General features: G+C 36.4%; 1 protein-coding gene across 1 annotated transcript in view; it reads right to left on the minus strand.

Moving 5' to 3' along the window:
* LOC150085072 (delta(3,5)-Delta(2,4)-dienoyl-CoA isomerase, mitochondrial-like) overlaps positions 1–24,239 on the minus strand; it is a 134,276-nt gene that overhangs the window by 21,759 nt on the left and 88,278 nt on the right. The window contains exons 3-6 of the mRNA XM_090376774.1: positions 16,005–16,093; positions 8,540–8,670; positions 1,574–1,687; positions 675–803 (exon numbers count right to left, since the gene is read on the minus strand). Of these exons, the coding sequence (XP_090232900.1) occupies positions 675–803; positions 1,574–1,687; positions 8,540–8,670; positions 16,005–16,093 (463 nt within the window). The remainder of the gene's footprint in view (positions 1–674; positions 804–1,573; positions 1,688–8,539; positions 8,671–16,004; positions 16,094–24,239) is intronic.

The following is a 24,239-nucleotide window of genomic DNA, read 5'->3' on the forward strand; positions in this document are numbered from 1 at the left end:
CGTACCTGATACATAAACTTCTCTTTTATTATTTCTTTTTCTCTTTCATTGTTTCAGTGCTTTACTTATGTATATATTTTATATTGCATTTTATTTTATTTTAATAAAGTCTAATTTAACTAGTTTGTCGGTTGTCACAAGGAATTATAATGATATGCAGCCTGACACCCAAGGCCTGTTTTCTAATAGGAATATAATTAAGTTACTACATAAAGTGAACTGTGACCAGAACTCAAAACAGCTTTGACATTAGCTGTTATACAGAACATATTTCAGCAGGCATAGCCTATTACAGTATTGTGTAGCAAAAATGGCCATTTTCTGATTGTTTGTCTATCATGTGCTCAGCAAAGATTAGTGTCATTTCCCAAGAGGCCTTTACTACTCTGCAGCATTCATAATGAATCTGATCACTAAAAAATAAGTTTTGTGTATAGTATTATTTAAGGAATTTGGCCATCAGAGACAAATGAAGGATGTGCCCAACTAAACAGAGATTAACGATGAGTTGTTTGATTTGAATGAGAGGATAATTTAATTTGAGTAGTATCCTAGCTCCACACTTGTCATAAATATAAGTTGTAAAGAAATATCAAAATTCCATTAAAACCATAACTGAAAAATAAAAAAATTACAATAACAGAATATACATTTCTGGGAATGTGATACTCAACATTTTTTGCTGTATCAGAATCTATTGGGGAGCAGGTGAAAGCATATTCTCTTATGAGGCTATCATTACCAGCAATCTTTGGCAACCTTTGCAATGTGCCCATGTCTGCAGCCATTCCAACATCTACTTCCTGTAAAGAAATAAAATATTAAATATTAATATTTGAAAATAAATTAAGTTCATATAAATATGTTTTCTTAATTCTTTATACATTAAAAAATGTTCTATTACCCCTAGATCACTCATTCTGTAGTTGTTTTCGGCAATAATGATCTTTACAAATACATATTAGATGCATTTGTAAAGTATAATACCAAATATAATAAAGTATTTGTAAAGTATAATACCAAAGGGAAAATAAACTCCACTACAGTTATTTAAAACCAAGTAGAGGGGTGGTATTCCTCTGTGTGGTGTAGATGCCAGACCTCTACACCTACTTACATTGGTTCTCACCAGGGCGGTCAACTTCCAGTATAATAGGTGCTGTATTTTGGAAATTCCACATGGGGGTTATAGGGTTATTAATACTCCCACTATTGTGAGGGTGCAAGCAGAAGATTTAGTTGTTACAGAATAACCAGAATTTGATGAAATTCGGTACACTTGACTCAAGTGTCACCTTAATAAGTTCCATCAGCATTTTAGACTCCAAGTTAGCAAGCCCTAGCTTGTAATACCCTAGCTTAGAGAATGTCTATGACAAGCCTCAAGGACCAAAGTTATTTACAATGAAGTTTACAACTTCATCATAAATAACTTTGGTCCTCAAGGCAACATATGGGCTCTATTTTGAAATATACATAATGGTGTACATTACCCCCATGTGTTAACAAAAGTAACATTTTGATAAAGTAGAAGGGTAATGATATAAGACATGGACAGAATACAATGTCTTACTTTAATATCAAATGAAGCATCCTCAGTACAATATCGAATGTCACAAGCACACACCAGATTAACACCACCTCCAATACACTTGCCATGTATTGCAGCTATTACAGGTTTCTGACACTGAAAATAGAAAAACAAAAAAGTTCAATTGCATGAAATATAATTGTAATACCTAAGACACTACAAATTTATTTATATATATATTTCACTTGTACACACACACACACACACACGAGAGAAAATAAAATGATTTTTCTAATATGCAAATTCTTGCAACGTAATAATGCCATATATCCATATTCAGTGAAATAATGTAATGCAAGTTATATAAATAATGATTTCAGCAATTTTAATGGCCTTCAGATTATAATAATGCAAAATAATTTAGCAATTTCAAGAGAGATGCAACAATTGAAGTGCTAAACCAATGCATTTTAACAGTGAATCTCGAAATACTAAGTTTAAATCTACCTTTATAAAAAAAAAAATATTTCAGCATTTATGCATATAAAAAAACAAAACTTCTGAATAAGAAAAAAAAAAAGTGAAATAATGAAATGTGAGACATCTAAAATAAAGAAAAGGGTCAATGCACAGTCCTAGATCACATCAGCTTGTGCTTATCACTGATTACAGTCAGTTTTTAGCACTACAAATTATTCTTAAAAACCTTGTTGGCTTAAGAGCTAGTCTTGTTGCCCTGCTCTGCACCCATTTGAGCAAATCTACATCCTCCTAAGAGGCTTTCAAACACGTATGCAGAATTCAATATGTTCGATAATTCAATAATCACCTCTTTGACCCTGGCAGGGAAATGAGGTGATTATCCCATTATCTTTATTTGGGTTGAACTTGCACTCCACAGATTCAGTCCCCCTGCTAGGTGCCAACTCTTTGGAGTGAGTTACTTCGAAATTTTGAAAACTCAAAAATGAAAACCTTGTACATAAATGCTTTTAAACAGTAATTTTTTTATATTTTGAATTGATTGTCTGACATTAATTTTTTTTACAATTTCACTCTAATCAAATTTTTGTTGTTGCTGGAATGAAATTATCTAAATCTGTTTGTGTATCTGGATTTGAATTTCAGAAAAATACAGCCCTCTGTAAGCAAAAATAGTAGAGATATCAAAGATATGGTGTGACCCAGACATAAGGAATGCAGAGCTCGAATATGTGGAGTACAATGTACAGAGAAAGGACGGACAGGATGGGAGGGGGAATTATACTCTTAGTTAAGAAGCATATTAAATCTAAGGCAGTACAACCAGTCGACATGTGTGGCCAGTGCAACAGTTTGGCAAGACCTAAGCAATGGAAATTGAAAATGAGAGCAAGAGTGTGTAGGATTAATGACTGTGATGAGTATAACAAACAATTATACAGAGAAACTGAGTAGGCCAGTAAATTCAAATTTCATTTGAATTTATGAAATTAAACTGAAATTCAAATCCAGAATTTGTTATAATGGGGGATTTTAACTTTCCTGACAGCAACTTATGGGTTGGTCACTTTCACACTAGCAAGATGGACTGGATGACTGTTTTCTACAAGAGCATGTTAGACAGGCAACAAGAGGAAGTAATATTCTCTATGAACTAAGAAAGTGGCAGTGATCACAGTGTGCTGATGTGGGATTTACATAAAGACGTCTCAGAGTTTTTAAATACTATATACAGTGGGACCACCTGGTGATGTTAACAACAGAAAATTCTAAATGGGAACCATTCAAGGAATTAATCATAGAAGCTACTAGGACTTTTGTACCAACTAAGAAATACTCTTCAAGGTATATGCCTAAACGGATGTTAGATGAAATAATGAGACACGTGGCAGAGAAGAAAAATGCATGGGATCCATATAAATTATCAGGTCAAGTCAAAGGAGGTTAGGTAGGCTAAGGCAAATTATGAGAAATTTCTCGCAAAGAATGCAAAGAAAAGCAAAGAGTTCTTCACTTATGTAAGCAGTAGAAGGAAGAGGTTGAATCATATCAGCATACTTGATATCGATGGTTTAACCATTGATAATTCTGATCATGCTGCTGATAAACTGAACTATTTTCAGTTTATCAGCAGCATGATAAACTATTTTCATGATAAACTATTTTGTATCTACACACATGAGGAATTCTTTAGGAAGGGGATGCCAGAAGTTTATGAAACTAACAAAAATGATTTTGTGATAATTGAGAAGAAAGTGGAAGAATTGTTGAAGCTAAACATAAAAAAGGTGGCTGATATCTATCCAATTATATTAAGGGAGACAGCAAATGGAGAAAGAAAACCCTCAGCCATAATTTTGAGAGCATCTTTGCATTCAGAGGAGGCCGCTATGGATTGGAGATGTCCAAATGTATCTCCAGTTAACAAAGGGGGATCAAAAAGGTGACATGAGTAATTACAGACCTGTCATGAGTAATTACAGGTCAGCTTAACTTCTGTTCCAGGAGAAGTAATGGAATCATTGATTAAAGTACTGGAAGAACATCTACACAGGAATGCAATTATACTGCTGTGATAGCATGGATACACAGAGACAATCTTGCTTGACCAATCTGATTGGATACTATGATGCAGTAAGAAAGGAACAGGATGTATAAAATAATTTTTATATTATATAATTCAATTTTAATAAAGTTTTTGATACTGTTGCGTATATAGAGGACTGCTGTATAAACTGGAGCAACGTGGCATTAAGCAAAAATTACTGCTATGGATAAAAGGATGTTTGAGTGAAAGAAGACAGAACTGTTATTAATGGACACTGCTCTTCATGGACTAATGTTATTAGGGAGTCTACCACAGTGCAGTGCTGGGCCCATTGTTTTCAATATTTATAAATGATGTTGATGTAGATATATTGGGTTTAATATCTAAGTTTGGAGATGATACATAATTTACATGCAACCCATCATAATTCATATGCAAAGCATGCCATACATTTTGCAAGGTGGTTAATGAAAGTAATAAAGGTATGCTACTGCAAGATCTAGAAAATTTAGACAGTTGGGCTGAGAAATGTCAGCTGAAGTTTAACAATGACAAATGGAAGAATCCCATATTAACGTACCAACTGTGTGGTACTACACTTAGAGTAGTGGAAAATGAAAAAGATCTGGGAGTAATTGTGCAGTAACATATGAAGTTCTCTGAGCAGTGCAGAAAGGCAGCCAGGATAGCTTATGGGGTTTTATCAATAACATACAGAAACTTTGCTAACAGGGATAAGGAAGCGATTATCTCATTGTACAAGGCAATTGTTAAGCTGCAACTTCAGTACTGCAACAGGTCTGGAGGCTTCATTTTTAGGAAGGATGTAGATCTGCTAAAATTGGTGCAGAGAAAGGTAATGATATTGGTGAGAGGAACAAAAGGGTGGTCTTACCAAAATGCATAACTGAAACCTTTCTTACCAAGAAAGGCTTCAGTTCTGCAAACTGCAGTGTCTGAAGACTAGGCACATACAATGTGATCTGATTGAGGTGTTTTTTTTTTTTTTTTTTAAGGCATTAGCATAGGCATACGATGCAAGAAAGCAAGATTATGCAGCATCAGCAAAAAAAAAAAAAAACGCTCCCATTTCACCCCTCCGTTCGTTCCAAATACCTATCCAGCTCAGCCTTAAATTTATTTAGGCTGTCAATTTCCACAACAAAAGATGGAGGTTTGTTCCACCAATCAACTTCCCACTGGCTACAGCAAAACTTCCGCACATCTATCCTACAACTGTCTTTCTCAATTTGACTTTATGCCCTTTCAGGTGATTATTCTGAACAAGAGGATTGTTATTTATTTGTTTTTTTTTTTTTTTTTTAGGAGCATTAGCAACTAAGGCCATATTTCTCTGGGATATGCGGTGGTCATTCTCTGACCTTTCCGCATCCTCCGTATTTGGTGGTGACTGGCTCGAACCCTGGTTTCAAACAAGCAGCAACAAATGTCACACTGATTATTTTGTTATAATTAATCCTTTATACACCTCTATGTCGAGGTGCACTCGACATTTGATAATATTAATTGTTTGTTAATTCTTTTTTTAATAAAATGAAATTTAAAATGTTTTTTTGCATTTTTCATAATGAATATATCTGCGTTTATTTATTATACTCTTTTTTTATCATTATAAGGCCATTATATTATTAATTATATTAACATTAATGATATCGAATTTTTTGCAAATAACTTTGAGTGCAAAAACAAGTGTAAGTACCATTTCATATTTAGAATGTTACTTTTATGGAAAAAATCATGTTAGTGGATTCAAAATTGAGTTTAGTGGTCCATGAGGTCCGAAAGGTTGGCGACCGCGGATTTAGATGATCCTGCAGTGCTTCTTTAACCAGTGCCTCCATTAATTTTCTTGGAACAGAAGTTAAACTAATAGGTCTATAATTATTTGTGTCTCCCTTTGATCCTCCTTTGTGAATTGGGGTCACATTTGCACATTTCCAGTCCATGGGTACTTCCCCTGAGTCCAAGGAAGCTCATAATTATGGCTAAGGGTTTGCTTACTTCCTTTGCTGCTTCCTTTAATATAACTGGATAGATCCCATCCACCCCGGGTGTCCTTTTTATGTTTATCTTCAACAATTTCTCCTCCACTTTCCTCTGAGTTATTACAAAATCAACTAGCTCACTGCCAGAGTTTAATTCACCTCTGGCATTCCCTTCCCTGAATAACTCCTGATGTGTGAATGTAGATGCAAAATACTCATTTAGTTTGTTAGCCACCTGAGCAGGATCATCAACAGTTGAGCCATTGATATCAAGTGGACCAATCTGATTCATCCCCTTCTTTCTAGAGTTTACATAAGAAAAGAACTCTTTGCTGTTTTTCTTTGCATCCTTTGCGAAAGTTTTCTCATAATCTGCCTTTGCCTACCTAATCTCCTTTGTGACTTGGTTATAGACCAGCTAATATCTATCATAGGCTTCCATGTCACACATTAATTTATATGTATCCCATGCATTTTTCTTCTCTGCCACATGTCTCATTAGTTCATCTGAGATCCATTTAGGCCTTGAACCTTGAACAATATTTCTTAGTTGGTATATAAAGCCTAATAGCTTCTAAGATAAATTCTTTGAATGCTTCCCATTTTGAATTTGCTGTTGGTAACATCAGTTGGTCCCACCGTATAGAATTTAAATACCGCCTCGGACCACTCTATTCGCCTTTACGAAAGCAAAAAACCCTTCCCTTTACCCCTGATGGTAGTTACCTTTTTGAGTAAATCCCACTTCAACACACTGTGATCACTGCCACCTAGTGGTTCCTTTATCTGCAGATTCGTAATGCATGAAGGATCACTACTGATAATCAGATCAAGAGTATTACTCCCTCTAGTTGTCTCCTGAACATGCTGATGTAGAAAACAATCATCCAATAAATCCACAAAAGCCTTGCTAGTGTGTGAGTGACCAACCCACAAATTCCAGTCAATATCTGGGAAATTAAAATCCCCCATAAAACACACTGATTTACTGGCCCACTATTTCCCTGGTTTTTTTTTTTTTTTTATTATACTCAGAGTCATTAGACCTATAACACACTCCTACTCTCAATTTTGATCCCCTAGTGCCTACGTCACACCAAACCGACTTGACATTGCATTGTCCAGCGATGTCAACTGGCTGCACTTCCTTAGATTTGTGTTTCTTAACTAATAGCATAACCCCTCCTCCCTTCCTATTCTGCCTTTCCTTCCTGTACACATTGTACATCTCAAATTCCATTTCTGCATTCCTTATATCTCTGTGACACCACCTCTTTGATATCCTGACAATATCTGATTTTGATGTCTAGATAATCACCTCAAATTCAAACTTATTGATCAAATTCTTACCACTGGTGCACATGCAAGTATACATGCACCTGTTCCTATTCTTAGCTATTCTAACACAACCCATGTTTTAACTTGTTCTGCAATGAATCCTAGCAGTTCCTGAAATCCCCTGCACCTTGTTTTCCAGGGTGCTGCTCGTTCCAATAGAAGCCGTGCAAGAAACACTTTCACCTCTGCAAGCGGCTACTGTTAATCTATTAGTCCATGTATCCCTCCCCCAAGCTAGCACAGTTTGGGGGGGGGGGGGAACAGCCTCAATAGCATCAGCAAATATTCTTGCACCCTTTCTATTTACGTGTATCCCATCCCTGTAAGTCTCTCCTGTTAACAAGCACAGACCAGGCTGAGAAAAATTCTACCCTTTGAGCCTTGCACAATCTCTCCAGGGCCAAATTGATCAACAAGGCTCTCATCGTACACTCCCTCCTATCATGTCTGGGCAGAATTGCAGACGCTTTCACATTCAACCCTAATTCACGGCTTTTTTTCAACAGTGACCTGTACTTGTTAAGTAATTCCGCTGGTCTCCTATTCTTAATATCATTAGTGCCAAAGTGTACAACAATATCACCTTGTGTCCTTAAAAGATGATATCTGCTCTGCAACGTTATCAACCTTTGCCCCTGGCAGACATACACTGCCAGGTATGGCTTTGAATAGACTGAGCAAGTAAATTGAGGAAGGATGGTTGTAGGACAGACGTGTAGAGGTTTGTCTTCAGTCAGCGAGTGGTTGATTGTTGGAAAAGACTTTCATATGTTGTTGTGATAGTGGATAAATTAAAAGGTAGAACTAGACAAATTATTGGAAGGAGTGGACATGTGATGTAGGAAGGTTTTTTTTTTTTTTTCTTCTTTTTTTGGCTGAGGCACTATAAGCTTGCTTTCTTGCATCATTTGCCGCTACTCATGCTATTATTAAAATTGGGCAGCAATGCTCACAGGCATCATCCTCTCCCATTTTAAAAGATATTTTTTGGTTGTCAAATTTCTTTATTCTGGTTCATATTTAACACTTCTTCACTTTCCATTAAATTTCAAGAAGAGAAAGATTCTAATTTGTCATTACATAATCACAATTTAACATGTCAATGTAACAAAATAGTCAAAGTGTATTGCTTACATCCTCGATAGCATTGAAGGATTCCTGATATTTGGAAATAAGTGCTTGGAGGAACTTTGCTTTCCTTGCTACATCTCCTCCTTTACCAGCTACTTGGGAAGTTAAATCTTGCATATCTGAGTAGTCCAGTCCTACAGAAAAACTATCACCATTAATATTATCTAATAAGTGTCAGAGAATATTAATATTCACTTATATACCTGTTAACAAATAAATGAATCCTACTATTCTGAACATCTTACTTTTTGCAATAAACACTGAAAAATAAAATTGAAAACTATTGTTGCTTGCAGAATTTATTAATCTGTATAGCCATAACCAAAATTCGGCAATGTATTTTCAAAATGACTATCCCTGTCTTTAGACAGCCCTTCACTTGTCTAGGTACCAATGAAATATTTTGACCAAATGTCACTTCAATTTCAATATTAGGATGATTTTTGTGGCATCCTATAGGCTGCAACTCAGACCATAATGCATTATACAGCTGATAATGCAAGTGGTGTTAGTGTGCCAACACTCAAAGTGATGGAGAAGGGAGAGAAGGAAAAAGAGGAAATGAGTTTCATAAAAGAAAACAAACTTAACTTGCAACAGGGCCCAAATTGGTGCAAGCTAACGGATGATATGTCGCTGCTAGATAAATCCTTTGCAGATTCCAGAGAACTCCCCCTTCCCATTTCTTCTAGTAAGATACACTAGATGTGAATCATGAGGTGGGATGCATGACCAGCTGTATATTATCTTCATTATATGTGTGCTATGCAAGACTCATGATAGAAGACTGTATGCCAAGCACCCTCTAGTTAGTATTAGTATAGCAATATAGTGCAAGATAGCCACAGGCTTTGCTACACACACAAAGAGTAGATAAGAAATTACAAATTATGCTATTCCCTCCTCATGTAGGTAACTGTCTAGTTTGAGCTCTGAATTTTTTCACACTGTCAGCCTCAACTACCCTCGAATGCAACTTGTTCCAGTAATCAACTACTTGCCTGCTAAAAGAAAGCTTTCTACAATCTAGTCTAAACTCTTCCCCTGTAATTTGAATTGATGGCCACTACTTCTGGAATTCATTTTATTAACCCCTCTCAGAGCCTTATAAACCTCAATCAGGTCCCCTCTAAAGCTGCTTGATTGCTAAGCTCTGTAGCACACATGATTGATGTCTTTGCTTGTACTCTTTTGCCAATCTCAACCATGCAAGTTGCTAGTCGGACTCTCTCAAGAAGTTCAATATTGTTTTTTAGACGAGATCTCCATACTTGGACATGGCATTCCAAATGTGGTCTTACAATTCCTTTATAGGGTGGGATTATGAACTCCCTATCTCTACAGACAATGTTCGATAAATCATCAATAGGACAATATGGGTTTTCCTCTCTGTCTGTTTATACTGCTCAGAAAACTTCATATCTACCCAGATCCCTTTCTTCCTGTTTTTAATTCAAGCCCACCAAGTGTATAATTTACTTTCAGGTTACAATCCCCGTGAGACCTTGAATGTTTCTACATTAAGTAGCTGCCACTTTTCTGACTATTCTTGAAGCCTGTCCAAGTTATCCTGAAGGAGTGCTGCTAGGTACTGATCATTAATGACTCTTCCAATATTTATGTCGTCTGCAAATTTTGACATCATGCTCTTTATCACTTTGTCAATGTCTAAGAAAATCAGAAGCAAAAGTGGCCCAATAATTGATCCCTGTGTGGCTCCACTTCTGACGTTACACCAATGTGAAGAATATCTACTGATCACAACTTTATGAACTTAGCAGTCAATCTTAGAACCTTTCTAGTAATAACAACATGCTCCAGCTTATACAGTAACCACTCATCAGGGACCAACTCAAATGCTTTGCTAAAATCCAAATAAACTATGATGAAATTGATTCAATACATCCAGCTAATGAGTAACTATGTCAAAATAATTTACTAGGATAGTTAAAAAGATTTTCCCTTAACAAAACTGTGATGTGTTGTCCTTTAGAATGCCAATTCCTTCTAAATTTCCCTGAATTGCACTCTTAATCATTTCCTTAAAGGTTTTCCCTACCACTGAAGTCAGATTAACTGGTCTGTAGTTGCTGATTTCACTTAGTACTGCATTTATGTATTGACGATATATTGGCACTTCTACAATCCAAAGGAATCTCTTCTGAGTATAAAGATATCCCCATAATTAACCTCAATGGTTCAAAATACTCTGGCCACCTCACTCAAAATTACTGGGTATATGCCATCAATTCCACGAGCATTCGTTTAGGCACAAAAAGATTTACTAATAAATGGTAGTCTGTAATTTCGAAACCACTAATTTCACAAGGCACAGTCATGTGAAATTAGTGATTTTGAAACTCACTCCCAGAGCCTCTCTTCAGCATGAAGGGTCTCCAAGCTCTTGCACCAACAGGTAGTCAAAGTGATAGGATGGTAGTTGGTTGGAACTTTGGGATGTTACCTGGTTATCAAAGTTAAGGACTTGTGCCAGCTACCTGGTAAATGCTATTAAAGAAAGACTGTTATATAAGAAGAGCAGGTGATCTATAGATTTTAGTGAAAGGTATTTAATCATTTGATAATGGATGTCAGCTGGTCTAACAGCATTTGCCTTAGAAAGAGTAAAAGCTGTTTTTAATTCTTGTATGGCACATATCCATTATATGGGCAAAAACTATTTATGTAAAATTAGGAGTCAATTTTTTTATTCTTCCGTTTCAGAACCAGGAACTGTGGGGAGTAAGATGATGTTCTTGAGATTTTAGAAAAATATTTCCACAAGAGCATTGGCTACTGCAGTCAAATCAGCAATAGCACATGTATTAGAACTGATGAAAAGGAGCACTTTCTCCTTGACCACTTTCGTGCTGATCGATCAGGTGATAGATGATGTAAAGTGAATCCACAATTCTTTTTGGTTCTGATGGCAAATATACCATGCTTTCATTCATATGTGTGCTCATATGTGAGATTAAATGTGGTAGGATCTTTGGAATATCCCTCAGGCTTTGTTTTGAGCCTTTTCTTGCCACTATGAAGCCTACATTCAACCAGGATTTTAAAAATGCTGGAATGCCAGGTAGATGATTTTGAAATTACAATTTCAGCCGCACGGATAATATTTTCTGTAAGTTTGCATTACTGCAAAAGAGTAGACAGAAAGATCTGTGTAGGGAGCAGATAGAAAGATCAATGGCAGAAAACATATGGGTAGGCATGCGGCAAAAGGTATCAGTTCCCATGTTTAGAAGGGATAGGTCATTGTCAGTGAGCATATGTTCCACGATACATTTTCCATTAATGTCAGCACTACCCCATAGGGAAATATGTCCATTAAAATCCTCAAAAAGTAAGATGGGGGAAAGGTAGCTGCATAATAAGATCATTAAAGTCAGTCTGCAGACCATGTGGCAAATAGATGGAGCACACTATTAATGAAAACTCTACTGTAAAGCAAATTACTACTGCCTCGAAGTTGTAGTAAGTGGCATAGGTTGAAATCCCATTTGGTTGCTGACAAGGATTACAACTTGTCCGTGAGCAGGCCCAGTCCTATTTCTAACCATTCAGATGAAACTAAGGTTATATTATGCAAGGTGAGGTCATCATTTGCCTTTAGATATGTCTTCAAGCAAAACTAGTTCAAGCAGATTGGCTCATGCTCTGGAAGAGGGCCTTGATATGATTTGCACTTTGCTGGAATCCATGACAATTCCACTGTAGGAATTCAGTCATTATTTGGGTGCTTGGTGGAGCTACTGGTTAGCTTCCACAGTGCTGAAGACTTACTTTTCTCAGTCTTGGATTTTTCTTTTTTAAAAAAGTAGACCAAATGGACACTCTCACATCCATTTTCAATCCTGCAAAGAGTTCCGGGACTGAGTCTTTGGGTACCTCCTTAATTTCAAAACATACACTGTTTCATGTAGTAACTTTGGTGCTTGAGCTTCCTATGGTTTTTCTTTAACAGTAGATATTGGATGTGGTGGCTGATTAGAAGGCACTGATACTGGGGTGGTAGCTGATTGAGTTTTCTGTGAGAGTTTCTGAGAACTCATTAAATAGCAAGTGTAGTAGTAATGATTCCTTTGGTGAAATGGTCATTCCTGACTATGTTCCAACAGAATATGTCCCCATAACATTTATGAGCATGTGTATAGTTATTGCTATTTACCTGCATTTTATTTCTTTTCTTGCCTCCTAGTATATGTTCAGTTCTGCTTTAAGTTTCTGTATTTCTTTTTCCTATTTCCACTGTTGGCATGCTTGAGTGTATGCATGGTGTTTTCCTTGGTAATTAATGCATGTCAGTTTTTGAGCTGAACAAACTTATTTTATGGTGCTCTGCACTACACCAAGTGCATGCAGGAGCACCATGACAGTCCATTGTGTCCATATTCCTGGCACTTAGATCATGTTAAAAGATTTGGTATATAGATGCACTGGGCAGTTAAGATAAACCAGCTTTGATCAAATTAGGAGATGGTGAATTAAAGGTAAGGATGAAGTTTCTGGTGGTTACTAGATTCTAATCAATATGAATATTCACTTGTCAGCTGTCACTCCCAAATACTTTGAGAAGATCCTATTCTAAGATTATACCTCAGGATGAGTTCAGTGTCTTGTGAGGCTGCTACTACAATCACTAGTTCTGAATGGATGAGTTGTTCTATATATTTATCATTTCTGTTCTCAACAAGGATGTCACCAGAACGAAGCAGTTTGAGCGATTTTGGGGATTGTGCCAGCTCTTTCAAAACCTTCTGGATGAAGGCCAAAATTCTTTCCCATTGGTAGAATGTACTATCAGATATGGAGGTGATACATCTTCAGTTCTAGGTCACTGTCTCTCTCATAGGTATAATTTTCTGGTAGAGATCTTGTTGGGGTTTTAGAAGAAGAGTTTATGCTATCAGGATTCATGAGTTATTTTATTTGTTTCAGTGCCTGGGCTGCCCACCCACCATGAAACTTGGAGGAACCCACACTACCCAGTATGTATGCAATCAGGAGTGAGATTCTAGGGCTATCCAGGCACTATAGCTGCACCTTGGCCAGCCTGAATCCTTTCCCTCTGAGCATGAGGGTAGGGGAATGGCACTGACACGGTTGACCCTTTAAGGTAAACCTATTAGCTGACTAATCCCATGTGGGCTATCCCAGGACCACCCACCTTGATGAAGAAAGGACCAAAGTGGTGTGCTCAAGATGGGCCCTTCAACCACCAGGAGCCTCCTTTCGGTTTCCATCAGTTGTAGTGTATGTAAAACATGCTGGATTCCTATGTAGTTAATCTCCAGTGATTTGTTATTTGATTTTCTTTAAGCATTGTTAAAATATTGTTGGCAAGTAGTAATTAAAACATTTTAAACTGTACTTAAAGAAAATAGGTGTCCTACTGCTTCTGACTGAGGAGGCAACAGAATCAGTAAAGAAGAGAAAAAAAAAAAAAAAAAAAAAATTACAGAATGGGTAAATAAGGATCCTGTATATGAACAAAATATTATCGGATTTCATTAAGATTAGTTTAATTGAACCAGATTAGTTTAATTCTGAGCAGAAGTTTCACTTTCAAAAATTGGGACTTAGCATGGAATATTCATTATCACCAATCTTATCACCAATCATAGAAAGGTTTTATGGTAAATATCAAGACTAAAGTGATTAGGGGATTCAATTTAAAACCAGAACAGATGAAATCCATGGGGAAATGACTGAAAAATTTCAAGACTATATAAACAATTTACTAGTAGTAAATTAATAAGAGGAGTTTACCTCAATATAGTATGTAGAACACTTCCGTATGATACCCTCCAGAAATAAAAACGAAAAAAACGACAACTTACCGGTACATTAAAGTAAATATAAATAATCAAATAATCAATTTAACACAATTAAAATTCAAATTAACGCAATTAAAAGAATCTAACGAAAATATTCAAAATGATTTTGAATATTTTCGTTAGATTCTTTTAATTGTGTTAAATTGATTATTTATATTTTACTTTAATGTACCGGTAAGTTGTCGATTTTTTCGTTTTTATTTCTGGAGGGTATCATACGGAAGTGTTCTACGTACTATATTGAGGTAAACTCCTCTTATTAATTTACTAATATTATTATCAACGTAGAACATTGAGTATTACAGCTCTTATTCATACTATCTAATAAACAACTTACATAAAGTATAAAGTTTAAATTAGACAAAGAGGATACCTATCAACTATAATTTATGGTTGTTTTAGTCGAATAAAAAAAAAAAAAAAAGGTAACGTGCTCGGTACCTAGATGTATAAGAAAAAAAAAGATACAGATACATAGCAGTACTTATACTTCCAGCCATTCACACAATATAAAAAAATTAAGATTAAGTCTTACAATTAAAAGGCTTACTATTTGTAGCAAAATTGCAAAAACAGAGGAAGAAATAGTAAAAAAAATAAAATAAAAAAAGAGAAGAAATTACTTACATAAAACTATATGTAAATTCAAAAGGAAAACGGGAATCAAAAACAAAATTAGACTACAGAAAAACTATATTTATTCCATTATGTCAAAGGTTTAAAGAATGTAGGTAAGGAAAAAAGCAAACAGAATTTAAAAAATATGGGGAAGAAGTAATTTTTAAACTTGTAAATAAGATGGAAAAATCAGTTAAAAGATCTGACATCTCTAAAAAGATGAGAGAGAGAGAGAGAGAGAGAGAGAGAGAGAGAGAGAGAGAGAGAGAGAGAGAGAGAGAGAGAGAATGTATATAGGTGAACATACAAAACATGTTAAAAAAAAACCCAAAAATAATCAGAATTCATCAAGCAAGTGGGTGAAAATTTGCATATAATGAAAATAGTTTTATAATATTATGAGGAGAAAAACATTTTAAGGAAAGGAAATGCAAAGAAATTGTTAAACTGTTAAATTGTCTTTTGTTAAATTTTTATTAGAAGATTTAACAAAAGGCTCGCAGAGACAAAAATATCTCAAGCCTGGGAAGCAAATTATTCAATACAAAAGTAAAATGACATAGAAGTGCAATGCCTAGACAATTTTAACCAATTATAAAACAGTTAATTAAGTTGGTCACTAAGTTCAAGACTATCCTTACAAATCACATGTCTTTTCTGTGAATTATATTTGTATTTTACAGGCTTTAATACACAGACTGCATGTGATTGAGGCTCTGGTAAAGGTGCTGTAATGTAGTGCTAAATAATATATTATTTTATTGTGGAGTAAAGAATGTAGGTAATTTGTATTACACTTTTAAAGAACAAAAGATCTTTGATGAATTGAAGAATAAATTGGGATGTATAAAATGTTTCATTTTGAGTATTAAGAGAAAATGCCCAATTATTTTCTTTTTAAAAATTAGATGTTTCCAATAACATAATTTCAACATCATAATAAGAAAGAAATACAACTATCTAATCCATTTATTAAAAAAAAAAAAAAAAAAAAAAAACCAAACCTGCAGAGAACATTTTTCCAGATCCCGATATTACAATGGCACGGCACTGTCTATCATCTCTAATCTTTCGAAAGCAGTCCAACATTTCTCTACAAAAAAAAGAGAAAAAAAAAAAAGAAACTATTTTATTTGACTATACTAGACAAATATTATTAACACTGTTTGCTTAAAACAGTTTCACTACAGATTTAGCATAATTAATCAATGTGTGAATGAGTGTAAAATCATGAAATAAGTGAAATCTATCAGCTACAAATATTCTGAATTTCTCCAAGCAACAATTTCTTACTTTCAAGCCAATATACAAGCTGAGCCAGTTCCACCAATTGGCTAAAAAGGCTACACAGCCTTAGACCTGTCATTTTTCAGCCCTAATTTCTCCTTTATTCAAAACCAGTTAAAAGTAAACCTGATTGCTATAGCGAAGTTGTTGATCATCCTAATTAAATCCATTAAACATTTTATTTACAATAAAATAATTTATGGATTTAATTATTAATTATTTTATTTACAATAAAATATTTATAATACAAAAGTTCTTTTATGTCGTAATCAATATATACAAATCAAAATACCTAAAAGAAACAAAGATTAGTAATCTTTACAGAAACGATGTCATTTCCCTCTGGCATTTTCGTCAAAGATGCGAGATGGAAATGGCAAATGCTGTCATTTCTATGCTGCATTTTCGTGACAAATTACTTTTACTTCAGTCCGAAATTTAGTAGGTGCCACCAAAGATGTTCTCATATCAAAAAGGAATAAAATGCCATTGTAGAAAAATGGTGTATAAAATGTCCTGTTATTTCATATTATTAAATTACTGGCGGAATTACTTGTCGTTCAATTCAGCCCTGGAAAGATTGTGCAGGGCTCAAGGGGTAGAATTTTTTTCAGCCTGGTCTGTACTTGTTAACAGGAGAGACTGCTTCTACAGGGATGGGATACACTTAAATAGAAAGGGTGCAAGAATGTTTGCTGATGCTATCCAGGCAGTGTTAGGAGGGTCGGAAAACTGCTAGATTGGGGGGATACAAGGACTAATAGATTAACAGTAGCCATTGGCAGAGGAGAAAGTGATTCTTGCACTGCTTCTATTGGAATGAGCAGCAGCCTGGAAAATAAGATGCAGGATATTTCAGAGACTGCTGGGAATCATTGGGGTACAAGTAAACACATGGTTTGTGTTAGGGTGGCTAAGAGGAAGAGCAGGTGCATGTATACTTGCGTGTACACCAATGCTAGGAGTCTAGTAAATAAATTTGATGAATTTGAGGTATTGCTCAAAACATCAAAGGCAGATACTGTTCGGATTTCAGAGACGTGGTGTAACACAGATATAAGGAATGCAGAACTGGAATTTGGGGAGTACAATGTCTACAGAAAGGATAGACAGGATAGGAAGGGAGGAGGGGTTATGCTATTAGTTAAAAAAAAAACAAAATCCAAGGAAGTGAAGCCAGTCGACATCGCTGGACAGTGCAGTGTTGAGTCAGTTTGGTGTGACATAAGCATTGGGAGATCAAAATTGAGTAGGAGTGTGCTATAGGCCTAATGACTCTGATGAGTATAATAAGAAACTGTACAGAGAAATAATGGGCCAGTAAATCAGAGAGTCTTATTATGGGGGATTTTAATTTCCCAGATATTGACTGGAATTTGGGGGCTGGTCACTCACACACTAGCAAGGCTTTTGTGGATTTATTGGATGATTGCTTTCTACATCAGCATGTTCGGGAGGCAACTAGAGGGAGTAATACTCTTGATTTGATTATCAGTAGTGATTCTTCATGCATTAAGAATCTGCAGATAAATGAACCACTAGGTGGCAGTGATCAGTGTTCTGAAGTGGGATTTACTCAAAGAGGTAACTACCATTAGGGGGAAAGGGAAGGGGTATTGCTTTCGTAAAGGCGACTACGGTGGACTGAGACAGTATTTAAATTCTATACGGTGGATCAACTGATGATGTTACCAACAGCAAATTCAAAATGGGAAGCATTCAAAGAACTTATCTTGGAAGCTACTAGGCTTTACATACCAACTAAGAAATATTGTTCAAGGTTTAGGCCTAAATGGATGTCAGACGAACTAATGAGGCATATGGCAGAGAAGAAAAATGCATGGGATACATACAAATTAACACGTGACACAGAAGCCTATGATAGATACAAGTTGATCTGTAACCAAGTTACGAAGGAGGTTAGGCAGGCGAAGGCAGATTACGAGAAATCCTTGGCAAAGGATGCAAAGAAAAACAGCAAAGAGTTCTTTACTTATGTAAACTCTAGAAGGAAGCGGATGAATCAGATTGGTCCACTTGATATCGATGGGTCAACTGTTGATGATCCTGCTCAGGTAGCTAACAAACTAAATGAATATTTTGCATCGGAATTCACACATGAGGAGTTATTCAGCGAGGGGAATGCCAGAGGTGTATTCAACTCTGGCAGTAAGTTAGAGAATCTTGTAATAACTGAGAGTAAAGGGGAGGAGAAATTGTTGAAGATAAACACAAGAAAGGCACCTGGGGTGGATGGAATCTATCCAGTTATATTAAAGGAGGCAGCAATGGAAGTAAGCAAACCCTTAGCCATAACTATGAGAGCTTCCTTGGACTGGAGATGTGCAAATGTGACCCCAATTCACAAAGGAGGATCAAAGGCTGACACAAGTAATTATAGACCTGTGAGTTTAACTTCTGTTCCCGGAAAATTAATGGAGGCACTGGTTAAAGAAGCACTGCAGGATCATCCAGACAAGACTTCAGTTATAGCTCAGACACAGCATGGTTTTGTTAAGAGGAAGTCTTGCCTGACTAATTTGATTGGATACTATGATGCAGTCACAAAAGAACTGGATGCAGGGAATAACTTTGATATTATATACTTGGATCTTAGAAAGGCTTTTGATACTGTTGCACATGGAAGACTGCTGCACGAATTGGAGCAGTGTGGCATTGGAGGCAAATTGCTGCTATGGATAAAGGGGTGGTTGAGGGGGAGAAGACAGAGAGTGGTAATCAATGGACACTGCTCATCGTGGACTAATGTTATTAGTGGAGTCCCTCAGGGTTCAGTATTGGGTCCTTTATTGTTTTCTGTATTTATAAATGATATTGATGATGGTATATCAAGCTTAATGTCCAAGTTTGCAGACGATACGAAGGTTGGCAGGGTTGTCAAGGACACTACTGACACTATGCTGCTGCAACAGGATCTGGAAAGGTTGAGCAGATGGGCTGAGAGGTGGCAAATGAAATTTAACATTGACAAATGTAAAGTACTACATATGGGAAACAGCAACCCTAGAGCAACGTATCAACTCTGTGGTACTACACTGACAGTGGTAGAGAATGAAAGGGACCTGGGGGGTGGTTGTGCAGGCAGATATGAAGTTCTCTGAGCAGTGCAGACGGGCTGCAAGAGTAGCCCATGGTGTATTGTCAATGATATATAGGAATTTTTCTAGCAGGGATAAGGAGGTGATTATTCCCTTGTATAAGGCAATGGTCAGGCCACACCTAGAGTACTGTATACAGGCCTGGAGACCTCATTTCAAGAAGGATGTAGAGCTGCTGGAACGAATACAGAGAAGGGCAACAAGATTAGTGAATGGAACAAAGGGGGTGCTCTTATGAAGAAAGGCTTAGGTTTTGTGAATTACAGTGTCTGGAGACTAGGCAGCAGCGAGGTGATCTGATAGAGGTATACAAAGCCTTGAATGGTTTGAGCATGCTCAATGCTGATGGGATTCTTCCTCTTGTTCAGAATAATCACCTGAGAGGGCATAAATTCAAATTGAGGAAAGACAGATGTAGAATAGATGTGCGGAAATTTGCCTTTAGCCAGCGGGTGGTTGGTAGGTGGAACAGACTTCCATCCCGTGTCGTGGAAGTTGATAGCCTAAATAAGTTTAAGGCTCGGCTGGACAGGTATTTCGAACGAACAGAGGGGTGAAGTGGAAGTGGTTATTTTTTATTTATTTATTTTACTTTAATTTTTTTGGCTGATGCTGCATAAGCTTGCTTTCTTGCATCAAATGCCTCTACTAATGCTAAATATTATTTTATATTGGTAGATGTTTTGCCACATGGCCTATGATACCTAGAATTCTGGTTCAGATTATACATTAGTATCGTTGATCTGTGCTTTCGATGTTTATAGGGCTACCTGAATCTATGAAACAGAACCTATGCCCATCCTATTACATGCCATACCTTCTAAAGACAATAGCTAGTATTCCTCATCAATTTGAAAATATTTCTTTCAACCTTTTATAAATGTTAAGATTTTTTTTTAAATGCAGCTTCCAGATCAGAATACATTTCCAGTATGGTTTTATATAGAGGAATAATGACATCCTTCTTCCTGCTTCCAAGGTCCATTAAATCATTAATGGGACACTATGTGCATTCCTTGCCAACTGTTTATGCTGTATAGAATATTTGAAGCCAGTCTGTATTTCAACCAATAAATCTTTTGGTCCATGATCATCTATTCTCTTCTTTCATTCTATTGGGTTTGTTTCCCAGGTGCAGGACCTTACATTTAATAGTAATAAACCTTCATGTCATCTAGTAGACCATACTTGCTAACAGGAGAGACTGCTTCTACAGGGATGGGATACACTTAAATATAAAGGATGCAAGAATATTTGCTGATACTATCAAAGGTGGGTAGGAAAACTGATAGTTTGGGGGTGGGATTCACAGACTGAAAGATTAACGGTAGCTGCAGGCAGAAGCAAAAGTGATTCTTGCACTGCTTCTATTGTAATGAGCAGCAGCCTAGAGAGCAAGTTGCTGGGGATTTCAAGAGCTGCTAGGAGTCATCATGGAACAAGTAAATATATGAGCTGTGTTTGGGTAACAAGAGTAAGATCAAGTGCATTTTTCTTGCATGTACACTAATGCTAGAAATATAGTAAACAAATTGATGAATTTGAAGTGCTGATCAAGACATCAAAGGCAGATATATTGTTGGGATATCAGAGATATCGCATCACAGAGATATAAGCAGTGCAGAATTAGAATTTGGGGAGTACAATGTATACAGAAAGGACAAGTATTCAAGTATTTGTGTTTGTTAGGCGGGATCCAGGGTTTCCCCTATACACCGCAGTGTACTCTAAAAGCATATCGCTGAGCCGGCAGAAAAAAAAAAAAAAAAAAAAAAAAACTTTTCAAGGAAAGAACAACTAATAAAATGTTTGAACCCGTTACTGTGTGTAAGTGTGTGTTCTGTTGTATGTTGTGTGCCGGCTCCTGGCATTTCGCAGTCTGGGGGCAGAAGCAATTTCCTTCTACCCCCAGACTCCCGTCCCTAGCCACGTGGAGGCAGCCAGGAACAACTATACTTCATACTGATGCAAAACATCAAGAATAAATGGGAAGGACTTAGTAGGAAAATAGTTAGAAGAAAGAAACGGAAGAAATAGGTTAGAAAAGGAAACAGAAGAGGAAAAAAGAATTTCCTCAACACTAGTGGCAAATAATTAAAAACATTTCAACAAATATTGCTTTAAAACTCTTACTATTACAAAATATTATTTATATTTTGTTATATAAAATCTTCCAATTGAAAGCAAAAATAAGTAAGTATATTCAACTACAGTTAAGTTAAATTTGATTCAATAACACCAATTAACTTATTACAACAAAATTCAGCAACTATTGGAACAACACTTAAGTAAATAATTACATTTACCATTTAACTTAATGAATCAACCACCAGCCCGAATGGGGCTGAAATTTACAAAATCTCAATTTCTCAGAAGAGATATACATATATACAAAACTAGAAAACAAACACAGAACAGACTCAAAAACCCAAAAACAAAACCAGGTAATAACTGTAAGTTACAATATAATACAAAAGTTCTAGAAGAGTTAAAACTTTGTTACATATTTACATTTAACTACGAGCTAAGACATCTCATTTACAACAGAAGTACAAGAAGAAAGACTCCACCCTAACCAGGGCAAAACAAAAACTGTGCATTATTATACCTAAAACACAAGAGTTAGATTCCTAATGGTGTCGATGTTATCTAAGAACTATCTGACATTAAGATTTTCCGACGTTTGAAAACCTTATCCGCAAAAGTTGAAAAAGCCCCAAACAATTCCAAAGAGGAAACCAAAAGAGGAAACTCAGAAACATCAAACACGTTTGTTATTAATTGAAAAGGAAGCCGTAAATCAACATATAAAGGACAGTCTAATATTATGTGTGGAACTGTTTCCAATTCACCACACAAACAGTTTGGAGAGTTAGCAAGACCGAAATGAAAAAGCTTAAAATTAATGCTACCGTGCCCAGAAAGAAGAAAGGTGAGATATAGACCTGGCGTAAACCAGGGAAAGTTATCCCTAGTAAAAATTTCTACTGTAGGTTTAAAACTATAAGTTACTCTTCCTTTTGTATTAAGATTCCAATCCTGTTGCCAGGAATCTTTAAAGAGTGCTGTCAACCTTTTACATTCCTCCTTATAGGTAAGATCCAAATTGTTAGAATACTGGTTCAATTGGACAAGAATACCTCGACTTTTATGGAACATAAGAAAATTTTGAATAACCTCATATTGAATTGGTAATTTCCCAGTTAAAACTAACAGGGCTGGGGTAGAAATGGTTCTGCAAGCACGTGATGTTGCTAAAAGGAAAAAACGTTGCGCTTGTATAAGATACTTTGCAACCATAGTTGTAGTACATTTACGGCCCCAAGCACCAGCAGCATAGACAATAATCGGGATAAAGATGCATCTGTAATATGTTCGAAGCACACTGGATTTTAAACCAGAAGTACATCTTGCTATATGAAGTATTTTGCCAGTGAGGATTTTAATTTTCTTTAGCAAGTATTTCGCATGCTGGACGAAATTTAGCTTATTATCCAGCATGACTCCTAAATATTTGAAAGAAGTTACAAGGCCAATAGAATTATCATTAAGTTTTACGGTTGGTGGTCTGTTAACAGCTAGCCGCCCCTTCAACAGCATCTGCTTTGTCTTTGAGACTGAGACCTCGAGCTTATGCAGTTGGCACCAGCAGTCAAGATCAAGGAGTGCCTCATTGGCACGTTCCTCCAATTCCAACCTGGAATTACCAAGGATGAGAACGACCAAATCATCGGCGTAAGCAACTTTATGTGTATATGGTAGATTTTGAGTGAGCCACCCATCCAGAACAACGGACCAACAAATTGGTCCCAGAACAGAGCCCTGGGGGCAGCCACGAGTAACCTGTCTCTTTACAACTTCAAAGCCAGAGGAGACAACAATGTTACGGTTTGAGAAATAACTTGATATTAACCTGTATAAAGGAATGGAAACCTCGGCCTCCCGAAACCTCGCGAGGACACTTTGCCACCATAAGGTGTCAAAGGCCCCCTTGAAGTCTACAAAGAGACCAAGGACATATTTGCTATTAGAGGCAGCTGTCAAATCAAGGGTGGCATTAATGGCATCCACCGTTGAGTACCCTTTCCGAAAGCCAAATTGATTACGTGCCGAAAGAGAATGATTGTTATAATAAATCTGAAAACGAAGTGAGATTAATTTTTCTAGTACTTTGCTTAAAGCAGGAAGTAAAGCAATAGGCCTATATGAAGTAACCATATTTGCCGGTTTGTCTTGATGTTTTAATAATATTTTCAAATTTGCTACCTTCCAAGAATCAGGAAAACAACCACCAGCCAAACAAGAATTCAATAAGTCACTAATGCAAGTCGGGCAAAGCTTCCAGATTCGCTTCAGTATGGACACCTCCATCAAGTCCAGACCGGGACATTTGCCCGAATTAAGTGAACTGATGGAGTTGTCGATTTCAAAAATGGAAAAAGGTTCCTCAACACTTGAAGCAGAGTAACAAAGATGATTCAATCTTAAGGAAGTCTGCAAAGGACTCTCAGGAACGGTGATATCATCCTTTATTATTTCTTGTAAAATGAGAGTGATGGATTCCTTCCAAGAAAGAGTTTCCGTGAGATCTGGTTTTAGGATTGAAGAATGGATCAGACCAGGGTGAATCTTCTCAGTAACCAGTTTGAACACAAAACCCCAAGGGTCAGAATTTAAGTTTTTTGAAATTAGATCATCCCAAGCTTTTCTCTTACATTTATATATAGTATTGAAATAAGTTCTCCTTGATGTTTTATACTGTTCGTAAAAAGTCTGTATTTCTGCCTGGGGTCTGTGTGAACGCTTAGCCCTTTGAAATTTTCGCCTTGCAGA

The sequence above is a fragment of the Mastigoproctus giganteus genome, chromosome 6, assembly GCF_048544385.1.
Source record: "Mastigoproctus giganteus isolate SK-2022 chromosome 6, ASM4854438v1, whole genome shotgun sequence".
Lineage (NCBI taxonomy): Eukaryota > Metazoa > Arthropoda > Arachnida > Uropygi > Thelyphonidae > Mastigoproctus > Mastigoproctus giganteus.